Source organism: Chinchilla lanigera, unplaced genomic scaffold (genome assembly GCF_000276665.1).
Source record: "Chinchilla lanigera isolate Chin_1 unplaced genomic scaffold, ChiLan1.0 scaffold00046, whole genome shotgun sequence".
In the NCBI taxonomy this organism is placed as follows: domain Eukaryota; kingdom Metazoa; phylum Chordata; class Mammalia; order Rodentia; family Chinchillidae; genus Chinchilla; species Chinchilla lanigera.
Genome location: NW_004955447.1, coordinates 4400148 through 4415519, shown reverse-complemented (window position 1 = coordinate 4415519; position 15372 = coordinate 4400148). Strand labels below are relative to the sequence as shown.

Below are 15372 nucleotides of genomic sequence, written 5' to 3'. Positions count from 1 at the left end.
TCCCTCAATCACCTGGAGTAATATTTTATTTTTGCAGACCTGAAATACTTTACCATTCACATAGCATAAATAAATTTCACACTTACAAAGCTTTCCAGTTTCTGATGCACATTTTGTAATACACAGGATCCACCTCCGGAGTATGTTCATCTTTACCTTTAATCCATTTCATTTTCCTACTTTAGACATTAGGAGGGCTCTGGGTAGTCCTCTATTTCCTATGAAGAAGATTTTCCTTCACCACAAAAGAGAACCAGAAGAGAAAAAGAATACACAAAGGATTGCACTAAACAAACAAAGAGATCTAATCCAACATTACCAGGCACTGTTATCTATATTTTAATGGACTGGATCACTCTTTATCTTTTGAAGATGTAACAACACATACATAACCTCTCTTATGCATATTTTTGCAAATGTGTGCATGTGTTTAGAGAAAGAATGAAACACTCATACACAAACCATTTTAGATGGGGTTACAATTATTATAACAAGATTGTGAACTTGTGTATCAATTAATAATGTAGGATTTTATTCAGTTAGGCAGTACAGCCATTTCTTAACATTGTCTTAAATGCAAGGAAGTCTATGAAGTGGAGATGCAGATGTCATGACTCATCGTGCCCAAGAGAGAAGGAACAGGTTCATAGACTCCCATCAAAGAAAATAAAGAATTATCAGCAAGAGACAAAAAGATATTTCTTAGGCAAGCTTTTAGAAGTACACACTCAAAGAAACTAAATGGAAACCCTAAACAGAACCAGAGGTACAGTTATAACCTAAAGTTAGGTCCTTGTATGGAGGTCTATTGGTGAAAATGTGCAGAACTTGTGAATCTATGGAAAAAGAGGACTCCAAATATAGAGAAATATCACAGATCTTTTTTGCAGGCCAAAGGTGATGGACCATTCCTCTGTGTAGCCATCATAGCTGATAGAAGTGTTTCCCATTCTTGGAGAAATATTTTGGAACAGTGCATGATGCTGCATATTTATTTCCAAACGTTTCTCTGAGCTAAGCTACTCAGGGTAGACTACCCAGCTATTTGGCAGGGACAAGGGTAGATTAGTGGAACACACTGAGATCACGAAAAGCAGTGGGTATATGGACAAGTTACTCCATTTTTTTCTGGGGACTTCAACAGGCTGAACCACACAGGCTGGGGTTTCCAGAACTATGTGATAGTCAAAAGGGACCCCGGATTGGTATTCAGAGATGGATTAGCTGAGATAGTGGGGAAGCTGGTCTGTTACTGTGGAAACAAAACCCCTAAACCCAAAACTGAAGCAGTAGAGTCACCTGTGCAGGATGAGCCTGGGTAGTAAAGGGTGTGACACAGCTAAGGCACTTTGCCTAGGGCAGTAAAACACTGTGGTAATCTAGCAGATCACCAAAGCAGCTTCAAGGTCACAGCAACAAGCTGTGACCTTTTCCAGCAACAAGCAACTCATGTGTCTGTGGCCTGAATGGGAGCACCCAGGGACTTCTGTTTATATTTCCCTTACAAAGCAATTTCTCTCTTTCTTCTGAAGGGACATCAAAGGGAGGGCAATAGATGATGTGTGCTTAGTTCCCTTTTTTATATGGCCATTGTGAAATTCTGTTCTCTGCAACATCCTGCCACATCCTCTTTACCTTGGCACTGTGCTTCAATCACATTAGGGAAATCACTGTTGATTTTCCTTATTTTGATTCTGCTGTTGTAATGAGAGAGGGCACAAAATACACTATGGATGTAACAAGATGCTTTAAACTGGAGAGTTAGAGTGTTACATTTCTGTAAGTATATCACAAAACATTTCATGACATTTTAAGAGACACTTTATTGAACTGTATGTATCTGAATTATACCTCATCAAAATTGCAATAAAATGTTTTTGAGTCATGACTCAAGCATTACATTTCACTAGTGTAAGTACTATATTGTTGGATCTGTGTCACAAGACTGCAGGGACAGTCACCTTGCATTTGTCCCTGTTCTCACAGTATTTTTATACTGCCTATAGAGTACTGGTGTCTGACACATGCTGGCCTTTGGTTCTAAGCTAGCTGAAATTACTTAATCATAAGAGAAATTAATGTTCTCATAAAAACATGTCATAATTTATATCTGTATTTTCTATATGCCACCAGTCCCCATTTCTGACTGTCAGTTTGATATATTTATTTTGACCAGTCCAAGTTATCAATTAACTGCTTGGGCAATTCCTCCCTGAATGTAGACATGAGTCTACATTCAAGAAGGCAGCACAATTTGAAAAGAAAAACAGCATTTTACCGAGATGTCCATGAAATGGATCTCAGCTCTGCTGCTGCTACAATTGTGTTGTTGTTTTAGCTTTGTGAGCTGTGGAAAGGTGCTGGTATGGCCAATGGAGTACAGCCACTGGATGAATATGAAGATCATTGCAGAGGAACTTATCCAGAGAGGACATGATGTGACAGTTCTGATACCTTCAAGCTTTATTTTTCTTGATGTTAATGCATCATCTGGTATTAAATTTGAAACATTTACTGCATCTATGAGTAGACAACAACTGGAAGACTTTTACACTCAGTTAATCACTAAGTGGATGAATATACAATCAGTAGATACATGTTTGGCGTATTCTCCAGTAATGGAAGACATTCTTAGGGAATATTCTGGGATTTGGGAGAATGTTTGTAAAGAAGCAGTTTCAAATAAGAAACTTGTGACAAAACTACAAGCATCAAAATTTGATGTCCTTCTTGCAGATCCCGTTGCGCCCTGTGGAGAGCTAGTGGCTGAGCTATTGAAACTACCTTTTGTGTACAGTCTTCGCTTCTCCCCTGGCTTCCATGTGGAAAAAGCTGCTGCAGGGCTTCTATTTCCTCCTTCTTATGTACCTGTTATCATGTCACGCTTAAGTGGTCAAATGACTTTCATGGAAAGGGTGAAAAACATGATATGCATGATTTATTTTGACTTTTGGCTTGAAACATTTAATAAGAAAAATTGGAACAAGCTTTACAGTGAAACTTTAGGTAAGTCATGTTTTTAATTAGTAGAGGGAGGTCGTTACTACCTTGTGCCTTTGCAAGTCAGTTTGGATGAATATACAATGAGAAAGTAGTGTTTTATAGGTAAATGATGAACTAAAAATTAAAATTATCTGTCAATTTCACATATATAGTAGAAACACTTACACTATGTGGTTACATAGCAGCTGGTGGCTCTTTACTAATATAGATCATCCCAGGAGGTCACACAATTCTATAGCAAAGATTTCATGCTTTGACCTTGCAGTTTTATATCAGTTTTATCCTCTTTTCATTTGAAAATAAAAGTCATTAGGCATCTCTCTAATATTCTTATTAATTAAGACTTGGAGGTTGAACAGTTATGTGTTTCTAGCAAAAATATTTAGTAACACCAAGGGAGCATTTTTCTTAAGAGTAAATCAGATTCCGTGCCTAAAATTACCTTTTTTTTTCCTGTACTATCTAAAAGATACCTTCACTTATATACAGTATGATGTTTTATATCAGGCTCACAAATTATAATTTGGATATCCTACTGATTCCACAGGCTGTGATAGTTCCTTACCAATCATCCATTTTAGAGGTTTAAAATCTTTAGAAATCTAGATATTCATATAGTGGATTTTATCATGTTTTTCTCTTAAAAAAGAATGACCCACAATCAAGTATAGGCACCAATCTCTGCTTCATTTTCTGCAAGTTTTCCAAGCGATTCATGCAAATGCTTTTAAATGATAAGTGTAGACTATTATACTTCTAGTATGAACCATAAGCGATGGTAGGTACAAGAATTTCAGCGACAATCTTATAGAAATCATGGTTCACTTGGATCAGGTACCAACTTGATCAGTGGTAAAAACTACAGAATTCTTGGAAAACTTTTACCATGTTTATAGTAGGCTTACTTGATTCTCAAGTTTGAATAATTGTTTATATTTGTATCTTTTATTATGACAACCTGAGAGGGACAGGAATGCTTGCTTTATTATGTAATATGCATTTTAATGACTGCTTATGATTGAGAATAAAGAGGTAATATTACAGACACAGTCTCTTCAATGCTGTCTTTCTTACAGACACAATTGGATCATATGTAAAATATAAGAATTTTATTATTTATACACTACTCTTTTTGTCAATTAAAATGAACCAACTGTTTCTATTTTTTTTATCCTCCCCAATACAGGAAAACCCACTACATTATATGAGAAAATGAAACAGGCAGATATGTGGCTTATTCGGAGCTACTGGGATTTGGAATTTCCTCGCCCTACCTTACCAAATGTTGACTTTGTGGGAGGACTCCATTGCAAACCTGCCAAACCTCTACCTAAGGTAAATATATTCCTGCCTTCATTTTTATTTTAATTTTCAATGAGAATGCTCTGCACTACTCATTGAGAATCTTGACTCACAGTGAGAAAGATATGAGAAGAGGGTAAAAGTGCCTTGCCAATTCCAATCTCATATTTCAGGTGGGCATGGTACCACAGGCTGTAATCCTAGAATACCAGAGGCTGAGGCAGGAGAACCAGAATTCACATAAACCTGAGCAACATAGCAAATTCAAGGATTGCATAGAAAGACTTTGCTTGAAAACATTGTATTTTGATTTCATCACAAGTATTCGCATTTCATTACCATTATGAAAAAACACAGGAGTCTTAGGAGGTATTCAGAATAGAGTCTATTGAATTGTGCCCTTCATTATTTGCATCATCATTCTTCTGTTATTCAAAATGTATAAGCTGACAAATATTCACTAATAGTAAGTGTTAGATAAGCATAGAAACTACATAGACACTGTACCTCTCCGTCAGTCTTGCATACTATTTGAAAAGATAGAATATAATTAAGTAATAAAAAGTGTGTGAAGTATAATTTTAAAGGGAAGCACTATCACAGTAAGAAAACTTTCAGTTGTGATCGTAATATCCCATTAGAATCGATAATAAAACATGAGCAAGTTGCGGGAATAGGCCAAGTGATGAGCAGTCAGGAAAGATACAAAATGAAACAGCTGTTAAAATAGTGAGAACATATCTCAAGAACTGCAAGCTTATTTTATCAGGATGCTAATTTGGCTAGATAGCTAATTTAGAAGCAAATAATAGTGTCAAACATGTTTAATCAAAGCATTGGTGACACAGAGAAAAAATTGAACTAGAAAAAGAAGATCTGATTTCCTCTTTTAGAAAACCATCCATGAAGATGGCATCAACAGATTAGATTGCAGAGATGCAGAATGCTAGAATTGGGAAGCATTTCAAAGATATTTGTAAGATATGACTGAAATCGTGACAGAGGTATTCATACAAATGCAACTCCAACTGATGTAATCAAGGAAGAACTTCATATTGAGTTTTGTAGGAATAAAACTTAAAAAAAATTTAAAGAGAATATCTGCAGCATTTATTCAATGGTCCAGAATTAATGGGGATTCTATTGATGCTGTTGATATCTTGCTTTTTATACTAATTATGTAATATTTGAGAAGTACATTAGATGCATTTTCATTAAATGCGATCTGTCACCTGAATAATTGAAGGTAATAGAGTCATATAAAGTCAAATAAAGTCATAATGGGAAGAAATCTTTTAGACTTCTTTAAAAGTAAATGCATAAGTTCAGGCAATAGATGAAATGAGGTAATGTTATAGGAGCCATTGATGTTCTTCATTAGTATTTCACATTACAGAAAGAACATTACACCATGGTGCGCTTTTGAGCCCACAGCTATATTTGCTGTCAAGCTTAACATCTTCTTTTCTTGCATAGACTCAAAACCATTCCTCCCTCATATACCAGAATTTTACATCTTAGTGTTTAAAACAGATGGATTACTTTCTTAAAACACGTATTTAATACTGTACACCGAGGCTGTCAGATACCTCAGGAAAGTTCCCTCCTCTGATATGATCCTAGCACCAAGATTACCTGGCAGAATGAAGGCAGAGGAAAAAAAACCAGTGAATATGAATTAAGTAACTCATAGTTCCTAAGAGTTCTCTGAAAATCATTTTGATGTGAATCACAAAGAACTCTGGCAGTGTAGAGGTTGACATTCCTTATAAAAGGACACAAAAATCTAAGATATTTTAAATTGATACTATACTTCTAGGATATATGTAGAAATGAAAGTTTTTCTTGTTGCACTATACATAATGTTTTTAAATGTTCTTTTCGTTTACTTTCCTTATAGCAGCAATATAAAAACTGAAATCTGATATGGTGGTAAAAATCCAATATCTTTACTGAATATAGTTTGTTTAGACTGTGCAATAATTCCACAAGTCAAATATTTGAAGTATTATTAATGTAGATATTAAACAATATATCTATACACTTAAAACATTTCTTAATCAAAATATAACAGCATTATAAGAGAAAAACATACAAGAAACAGAGAAAGAAGGCAAAAAGAACACAGAAAGACAGTGAATAGCCAAAATTTCTAATAATAGCCCTTATTACAGTACACAAAATAGAAATTTACAAACTTGCATTGCCTTATCAACATTTATATCCTTTGGCTATATAGGATACTCATTTGAATATATGTGAAGACAAATAATCAAGATGCACAAATCTATCTATCTAGTAATTATTTATATAAATAAAACTTGGAAGTAACCTAAACATCCAAATTTAGGAAATAATTGAAAAAAAAATATGTATCTGACACATCATCACAACTGTTTTACCTAAGAAGCATCAGTAACACAAATATGCCATAAAAGAAACTTCAGATTAAATAACATTTGTATGTGTATTTCATGCCACTATAATTGTGTCACCAAAATAATCTTCAACAACAATAAATCAACCATAACAAGAATGTGAGATGAAAATGAGGGGGAAAAGAAATGGAATGAAATCACACTCTTTTTGTAGAATTAAATGGAAGCAGAAGTGACAGTAAAGATTTTTTTAAATAGTCATATAAAATATACTAAATATGAGGCTTTAGTTGTACAACAAATAATTATTTGGAGCATTGACTCCACAAAAATATCATTAACATTACTACTTCTATATCTTCACCTCAAATGTTGACGATGGTGAACTTTGTCTTGTGAAACTTTTACCAGACACTCTAATAATTGTATTAATCCTTATTTGTATCATTTTCATTTTTTAATTACACTTTTCAATAGTGTTTGCTGTGATCCTGTCTTTTTATTTTTTCTTCTAATTTTTTCTGATGGAGCAATTCTTTCATCCCAGGAAATGGAAAACTTTGTGCAGAGCTCTGGAGAACATGGAGTTGTGGTGTTTTCTCTGGGGTCGATGGTCAGTAACATGACAGAAGAGAGAGCGAATGTGATTGCTTCAGCCCTTGCACAGATTCCACAAAAGGTTGGCAAAGTGTCTCAATGGCAGATTTCTACTAGATAAATCATTAAGCTCTGCAAAGATCTGCTTTCAGAAACTTGCTCTTTTATCTTACAGAATTGTTGAGGTCACTGTACACATAAGCGATGACTCAGAAAGAGTTACATTTTTCTTAATAATGCACTATCACAAAAAATAAACAGGTATTGAAAGGGTTTGAAATAAATTTCATATCTTCTCCTTATTGATCTGAATTTTGGAATCGGCTTGTTTAGTGTACATTTCAAGGGGATACACAGGTGGAGAACAGCAAGAGTGGGAAATTCAGAATTCAATACTCACTATCTATGTTAATTAAAAAATGAAAAGAAAACTAATCTGAGTGAGCCGCACCTATATCTGAAGCAGGAAGGGGTGAAACACCTCTTCCCTTATACTGGAGATGGCTTCTTCTCTTATACTGCAACCTGTACATTATGAAATATGCTCCACAAGGACTCTGCTTTTTTCTTTCCTCACCAGCTTAATATCCTCATAACCAAGAAAGCAAAAGGGAATTAAAAGTTGAACTGGAAGTAACCTGTCTAGGTAAAATGTTCAGACACCCTCTGTATCACTTATAATAGGGATTAACTGTCTAAATTGTCTAATTCAAGCTTAATCTTTGAATAGCTATGAACTACAGTAGGTTTTATTTACTGTCAGATACAACAGTTTTGTAATCTCTTATGCCAACTTTTAGCTGAGAACATGAAGTTAACTTTAACATTCCCACAGTAAATAGAACTCAAATATTTGTAAGAAATGCTCCAGTTTAGGAGAATAGTTTAGAAGTTTTAAAACCAGTATCATTTTAGAATAGGGCAATGCAACGCTTAGGCTATGGGGGCCATGTTAATCTCTGGTGTTAACATTTTGTACTGAACCACGGAAGAGAAAAGAATATGTTGAAGAATTTTTTACCATTTAAGAGTATGCAGTTTTAGAAAAAGTACATTGGTTATGATTTACAAACCAACTCTGTTTCCTTAATTTAGTTTCCAATCCTAGCAGTAGTGATAAATAGGATGCCTTCTTGTCAAAAATGCCTATTAAAACTTTTTCTATATTAAGAGATTAAAATTTAATACAAAAAAATTTATCCATACTTCTAAAACCCAATTAATTGATTTCTGACAGAAGATGATTATGTGGATTAGATATTTTACAATCAAAATGATATTCTATGCAAATAACTAATAAAATAGCCTCTGGAACAAATGATTATTAGGAAACAAAAATAATATCAGTTAGTGTTAATTTTAGGAGAAGACAGTATCACAAACATGTATATTAATGAAGATTCAAACCATTAGAAATTTTTTATCCCTTTTAAAATATAAGGATTTGCATACAAATTTTTAAAATAATTTACTTTAACACATAATATCTTATTTGTCTAAGTCACTATGCATGGAATATCATGATTATATACACACTGATTAAGTATAAGTATAGAAAATATTTGTATTCTGTTTGTGTCTTCTTTTATAGTTCTCGATATTTAGACACCTTGATCTCATTTTAAAATCTATTCTAAAAAGGCATTTAACTTGATGGTCTCTAAATTTTTAAAGTCAACATATGGTATAATGCAGTCTTTACCTAACAGGTTCTTTGGAGATTTGATGGCAAGAAACCAGATACCTTAGGGCCCAACACTCGGTTGTTCAAGTGGCTCCCCCAGAACGACCTGCTTGGTGAGATACAGGAGCAAATAATGATTACCTAAGTCAGTAAGGCTGATGATTGCAGAAGATGAAGCAAAGCAGGAACATGTTTTATTGCAAAATCAACAACTGAATCTAATTTCATTCTACATACTTCAGGTCTTAGGGAAAGCAAACAAAATTGTTTTTTGTTGTTGTTGTTTTTTTTTCCAGTACCAGGAATCAAACTCATGACCTTGCGCTTGCCAGGCAGGTGCTGTGCCGCTGAGCTAAATCCCCAGCCCCGCAAGCTAAATTGTTATACCTGGCTTTTTGGTATTTTTAGAAACAATATTAATATTAAGGTCCTCATTTCCAATGTACCTGTTTTTCAGAGAAGATGTTTTAATAAATCCCAGGGTTCTCTTTCTGTTTCTAATTCAAACATTGCTTAAGAAATACCAAATTCCAGTCTTTCCACACAAATAGGGTTTTGCAAATATTACTCAAAATAACGCTCTTGAGTTATTTTCAGTGATGTTTTAATATTAATTGGAAAAATTCAAATTTTTAGCATGACTTAGTATCACAGTTTCATTCGTCCTGATGCCGCTTCTTGCTGACTTGTACAATCTTCCTCAGAATTAGTGAATGAACTACCCATTAATACAACAAATTCCACTACACACAATACACACATAACCTTCTATGGCACTTGGTTTATTTTATCACATTACATGGACTTTCCCTGATAATCATGTATTCATTGTTAAAGAAATAACCTATATATGCCAGGTAGCATTCACTTTCCTTTCAAGTTGAATAGGTCCTCCTTATTCTGAGATATGAAAGCAATGTCATGACAGTTTCATAGTTACAGGATCTTTATCTATAAATCACCACCCCATTCAGTGAGTCATATTGTACATTTCCCATTGTATTTCTTACATTTATGACTAATTACTATTCTGACATTCACCGAATCTTTAGGTCATCCAAAAACCAGAGCTTTTATAACACATGGTGGAGCCAACGGTGTTTATGAGGCAATCTACCATGGAATCCCTATGGTGGGCATTCCTTTGTTTGGGGAACAACATGATAACATTGCTCAAATGGAGGCTAAAGGAGCAGCTGTTAAACTGGAATTCAAATCACTATCAACTACAGATTTGCTAAATGCACTGAAGACAGTCATTGACAACCCTTTGTGAGTACAAACTTTCAAAAAATTCCTCATAAGTACTTATCGATAAATTCTTGCATGAAGCCCAAGGAAGTACCAATGAGTCTGAAGTAAAAATAATAAAGTGCAAATTTGGTCAATGCTAAAGCCATCATGGGTACCAAGCAGGGAGTATCACAATAAATATTTTCAGTGTTTTATTAGAATATTTTCTGCAAGGTTCAAGCAAAATCAAACTTTTGAAATATCCTGTAAATGGAATGAGATGAATGATAGGATGAGAACAGAAGAATGACAAGGAAATATGAAGGGATCAAAGAAACAGGAAACATGCATATTGTAAGAGGTCTGGATTTTCATTTATCTATGAAGTCAAAACAGAGATGTTTACAAAAAAAAAACAATAAAATCCATGCAGTATTCAAAAAAGGAATTTTATAGTTTTAATGACTAATATCTGGATAAAATTTCAATACTGGTTTCTAGTTATTTCTGTAATCCTTAATAACATTACTCACTAATGTAGTATGAACCATCGCAGGTATTTGCCTTTTGTCTTTGATTTGTGGAGCTGATTTCAACTTTTTACTATAAGTTTGGTTTTTTTTGGTTTTAGCATTTTAAGCATTCAGTTTTAAAACTCACACAATTTCACATTCTGTCATTTCTAAATAGTTTTGAACTTACTTAATTTTCCTTCAGCTATAAAAGCAATGCTATGAAGTTATCAACCATTCACCATGATCAGCCAATGAAGCCCCTGGACCGAGCAGTCTTCTGGATCGAGTTTGTCATGCGCCACAGAGGTGCCAAGCACCTGCGGCCACTTGCTCAGAACCTCACCTGGTACCAGTACCACTCTTTGGATGTGATTGGCTTCCTGCTGGCTTGTGTGGTGACCGTTACTTTCGTTGTCATAAAATGTTGCTTGTTTTGTTTTCAAAATTTTGCCAAGGTAGGAAAGAAGAAAAAGAGAGAGTAGAGTCTTTAAGGTGTATGGCATTAGAAGTTCGAGCATTTCACTTAATTCCACTGCCATGAATCAGTCATTACAAGATGGTCCTCCATTATTTATAAGACCTTTGCCCTCTTGATTTACCCATAATTTTAATGCTATTTAAGGCAGGCATACTTCAAATTTCAGTGTTCCCATAATGATTCTACTTTAGTTTTGATATGTATTTCATCATAAATTTTAAAAAAGGAGAGTCACTGGAATCACATTTTGTTGCTTTGAAAAAAAACAGGAAGCCTGAAGATTTTGTTGTATTTTCAAAAACATATTCTATTTGAATAAAATGTAATTCACTGGAGTATTTGTATATGTCAAAGAACATCAGAGGAAGATTTTTAATAGTACTGTGGGAGATTTTATTCAAAGAACTAAAATAGAGAAGAGAGACTTTAATATAAACTGATCTCAACTTACTAAGAAAAATGTGACTATTAATCTCATGGGACTAAAAGGAGACTCTGGGGAAGTGAAGAAGGCAAGCCAAAGGGAAGCAGTGGGCTGTATGGAAGTGGAAAACTTACAGAGGAAGGAAAAAGAAAAATTCTGAAAATGGCCTGGCAAATGGGGTTAGAAAAAGTACTGTTTGAAATTTGAGAGAATCACACTGGCATGAGCGAAGATAGAAGAGGGAAGGGTAAGATCAGCTGTAGGGATGTAGCCCATGACTTAGGGCAGATAGCATGGTGAGTTTAGTTAATTTCACAGCATATCATTAAGGCAAATATTTTTTCTTGTAGGATTTTAGCATTGAAATCACTTGGAAAATACAAAGTATATCCTATAAAATTTCTACTTGATTTGCACAATTTTGTTTGTCCAAACTAGCTTCTTTCCTCAAACTTTGTAACCTAGTAATATACTTGATTTGAACAATAAACAACCTTTTCTGCATGTGGCCTTCAATATTATCTAGTTACTAATTTTCTCTTACCAGACATTCATGTATAACTGGACAGTAAGACAAAAAATGAAAGGAATATGGCCTGTTAGTTCAGAGTATTAGCTGAGGTTCTGAGAGTTTAGTTCAGTGCTATTAGAGTATAATATTATATTTCCCTCCTTCTCCAAGTAATTCTCTATTTTTTCACTTTATCCTTCTAGTCAGATGTTTCTACCACCTCATGATATAGGATACTGAGGACACAAAAATCAGAAATTCATATTACCTCTGTATTCATATACCTCTGTATTCTGTAAATACACACAGAAAAAGTGAAGATGGAACAAGGGGCAAATATTGTGTGCAGCCATTTTTAAAGCCTGTGCTTTTGAGAGCAATATAAAATGCAAAATTCTCCACATCTTGTCTCTAAACATCTACAGACATTACCTATGGATGCGCAGCATGCTGTACAATGTAACCCACACACAGGAGGGAAACTAAGTGGGGGCCGGTTCTGCCTAACTGAGATGTTTTCAAACCGCTGGTTGGAAAAGACAGATGATTATCATTGTGACGTATGGAAACGCTCATGTATATAAACGTTATAAGTAATTGTCAGTCAATATATTATGGTAATAATGTCAAGAAAAGAAGTGCCAATGGTTTTCTTTTAAGAAACTTTGAATATCTAACCACTAAAAAGAAAAAATAATATGTATAAACACTATTTTGAGAAATAATGAGACTGTATATGCACTAGCTGACCCAAATTTCAAGCTATTATCTATTTCTTAGTATAATACTCTGTGAAAATTAAATGACTTTATTGAACTTACCTTCTTCACAATTATTCAATTATAGAGAGAGCTGCATAACACTGACACTCATAGGTGGTCAAAGATTTCTTTAATTGGTTTTTCTCTCAGTTTCACTCAACTAACAGCTTGATTGAACTAAAATTAGCATACCACACCATTTACAAACTTAAAATGTAGCATGCAGTATATTTTAGCACATTGACCAAGATGTACAACGATGACCTCAATCAAACTTAGATCATTGTTGTTATCTCCTCAAAAGACACTCTACCTGCAGGTGCCATATTCCAGTCCCTCCCATCTGTAAGTAGGAAACCACTCATTTTTCTATCTTCATAGATTTTCCTATTGTGGATATTATTTTTCTTTTTTAAACGCAAAACAGACCACAATCATAGCAACAATAAAGACCTTAAGGTGGAAATTAATGGAAATTCTGCAAAGTGAACTCACAAAACAGTGAAGTAAAACTAGAAATTGACAACAGAGATATACTTAGAAAACAGTATTTTTTCTTTATTATTTTCTAATTAACCTTTTCATATAACAGAAACCATGCAGTGTCCAAACTTGTGTGTCTGATTTACTTCACTTAACATTATGGTCTCAAGTTGCCTCCATTTTCCTATAAATGTCTCAAATTTATCTTTCTTTAGGCTGTTAGTCCACTGTGTACAAATACCGTATTTTCTTAAACCATTCATCTGTTGAAGAGCACATGTACTGTTTCTAAGATTTAGCTATTATGAACTCTGCTGCTATGAATATGGGAATACAGACATCACTGCAGCTTACAATTTTTAGCTCTTGTGGCAAGGTACTTCAAAGGGAAATAAATGTGTAAAATGTAACATATTTTTAGTTTTTAAGGAATCTCAATTCTGATTTCCATAGTGGTTGTATCAGTTTACACTCCCACCAACAATCAAGAAATATTCCTTTCCCTCCAAAGCCTCACTAATGTTTGTTATTGGTTGATTTCCTGAGGCTACCATTCCTTCTTGGCTGAAATGGTATCTTGATGTTGTTTTCATTTGCATTTGTGGAATAGCCAGTTAGGAAAAAAGGAAAAGAAGCAGAGGTAAAGATAAGAGCCCAACAGGACAGGTTTATTTCAGAACAAACCTAGAGGGACAACTCTGGTACTACCCGCCAGCACAACGCATGCGCATACAGGCTCCAAGGTCTGGTATAGGGTCATGAGTACAGGAAGGGAGGCTGTGGCCAACATTTCACAATGGAACTTTTGGGAGGGAAAGTTCACTACAAAGGGCGTCTGTTCACCAGGATCAGGATTTGAAAATATCCAAGGAATTGCATCTTGTTACTTAAGAGAAGGACCAAAACAATGATTGCGAATTACAAGATGTAGCTGTATCTTCTGAGCTGTATTGACCCATGGTGATACATCTGCAGCAGGATTAATAAAGGAATCGCAGGGGAGAAGGGATTTACAGTGGTCTCTGCTTGTACCAAGATGGCAGCGCACAGATTCCTTCACCAGTGATGTTGAACATTTTTTCATGTATTTATTGGCTGTTTGTGTCTCTTAAACTGAGAAATGTCTATTCATTTTAGAATTGGGTCTTTAAATTTGGGGGATATTTACTTCTAGTTTTTAATATATTCTAGATGTTAATCCTTTTCTAAGAAGTAGCTGACCAAAATGTTTTCCCATTCTGTAGAGTGTCTCTTCACTTTGATGATGGGTACATTTCTGGGCAAAAAGGTTTAAATTTAATGTGATCTCATGTATTGATTCTTGGTATTATTTCTTGCACAGCTGGAATTTTATTCAGCAAGCATTTTTATGCACGCATGTCTTTGAGAGTTTATGTGTTTTGTCTGCCAGCAAATTAAGTGTTTCTGTTCTCATGTTGAGATTTTTAAGTCATTATGATTTTATTTTAGTGTCTGGTGATGTGTATGGGGCAAAGCTCTGCCTTCAGCATGTGGAGTGCCATGGTTTCCAGCACAATTTCTTAATGTCTGCCTCCCTGCAGTGAAGGGATTTGACTGCTTTTTAAAAGGTCATATGACAGTGCATAAAGAGTTGTGTCTCTGCCTTCTATTCTGTGCCATTGATCCACAGCTGCTATTTTATTACCATTCCTTTTTTTATTTTAAAAATAAAAGGAGAAAAACATTAAGAGACAGATAACATTTTACAACATAGCAAAAGAACAGTACAGACAATATGGAGTTACAAACAAAGTGGCAGGGAATTAACAACGGTTGCTGTATTATATATTGATATCTTCAAAGTGGCTTCTCATGAAAACAGATATAGAAATGCAATATTGATCAACCAAAGACTCATTGACAGTTTCTTTCAGCAAAGAAATAGAAGACAGTAGAACAACCATGTTAACTATCCTGTATATACATACACACAAAATTTCTCCTTCTTTCCCTTCTCTTTTCCCACATCCCAGTTGCCCTTT

General features: G+C 34.5%; 1 protein-coding gene across 2 annotated transcripts; it reads left to right on the top strand.

The window, feature by feature from the left end:
• Positions 1–2235: 2235 nt before the first annotated feature.
• Positions 2236–12941, top strand: LOC102007827 (UDP-glucuronosyltransferase 2B17-like). 2 transcript variants are annotated; one of them, XM_013518535.1, is made up of 7 exons: positions 2236–2493; positions 2737–3006; positions 4190–4338; positions 7231–7362; positions 8990–9077; positions 10017–10236; positions 10915–12941. In XM_013518535.1, the coding sequence occupies exons 1-7, from the start codon at positions 2283–2285 to the stop codon at positions 11192–11194; spliced, it is 1350 nt and encodes a 449-aa protein (XP_013373989.1). In that variant the 5' UTR covers positions 2236–2282; the 3' UTR covers positions 11195–12941. The 2 variants fall into 2 exon arrangements, with proteins under 2 accessions (XP_013373989.1, XP_005392876.1); XM_005392819.2 differs by having other exon boundaries at positions 2236–3006.
• The last annotated feature ends 2431 nt before the right edge of the window (positions 12942–15372 follow it).

Bases quoted from the DNA above. Each gene is read 5' to 3' on its own strand.
- LOC102007827 (XM_005392819.2), top strand. From the start codon at position 2,283: ATGTCCATGAAATGGATCTCAGCTCTGCTGCTGCTACAATTGTGTTGT. The intron at 4,339-7,230 runs GTAAATATATTC...CTTTCATCCCAG, and splicing joins CTGCCAAACCTCTACCTAAG to GAAATGGAAAACTTTGTGCA. The intron at 10,237-10,914 runs GTGAGTACAAAC...ATTTTCCTTCAG, and splicing joins ACAGTCATTGACAACCCTTT to CTATAAAAGCAATGCTATGA.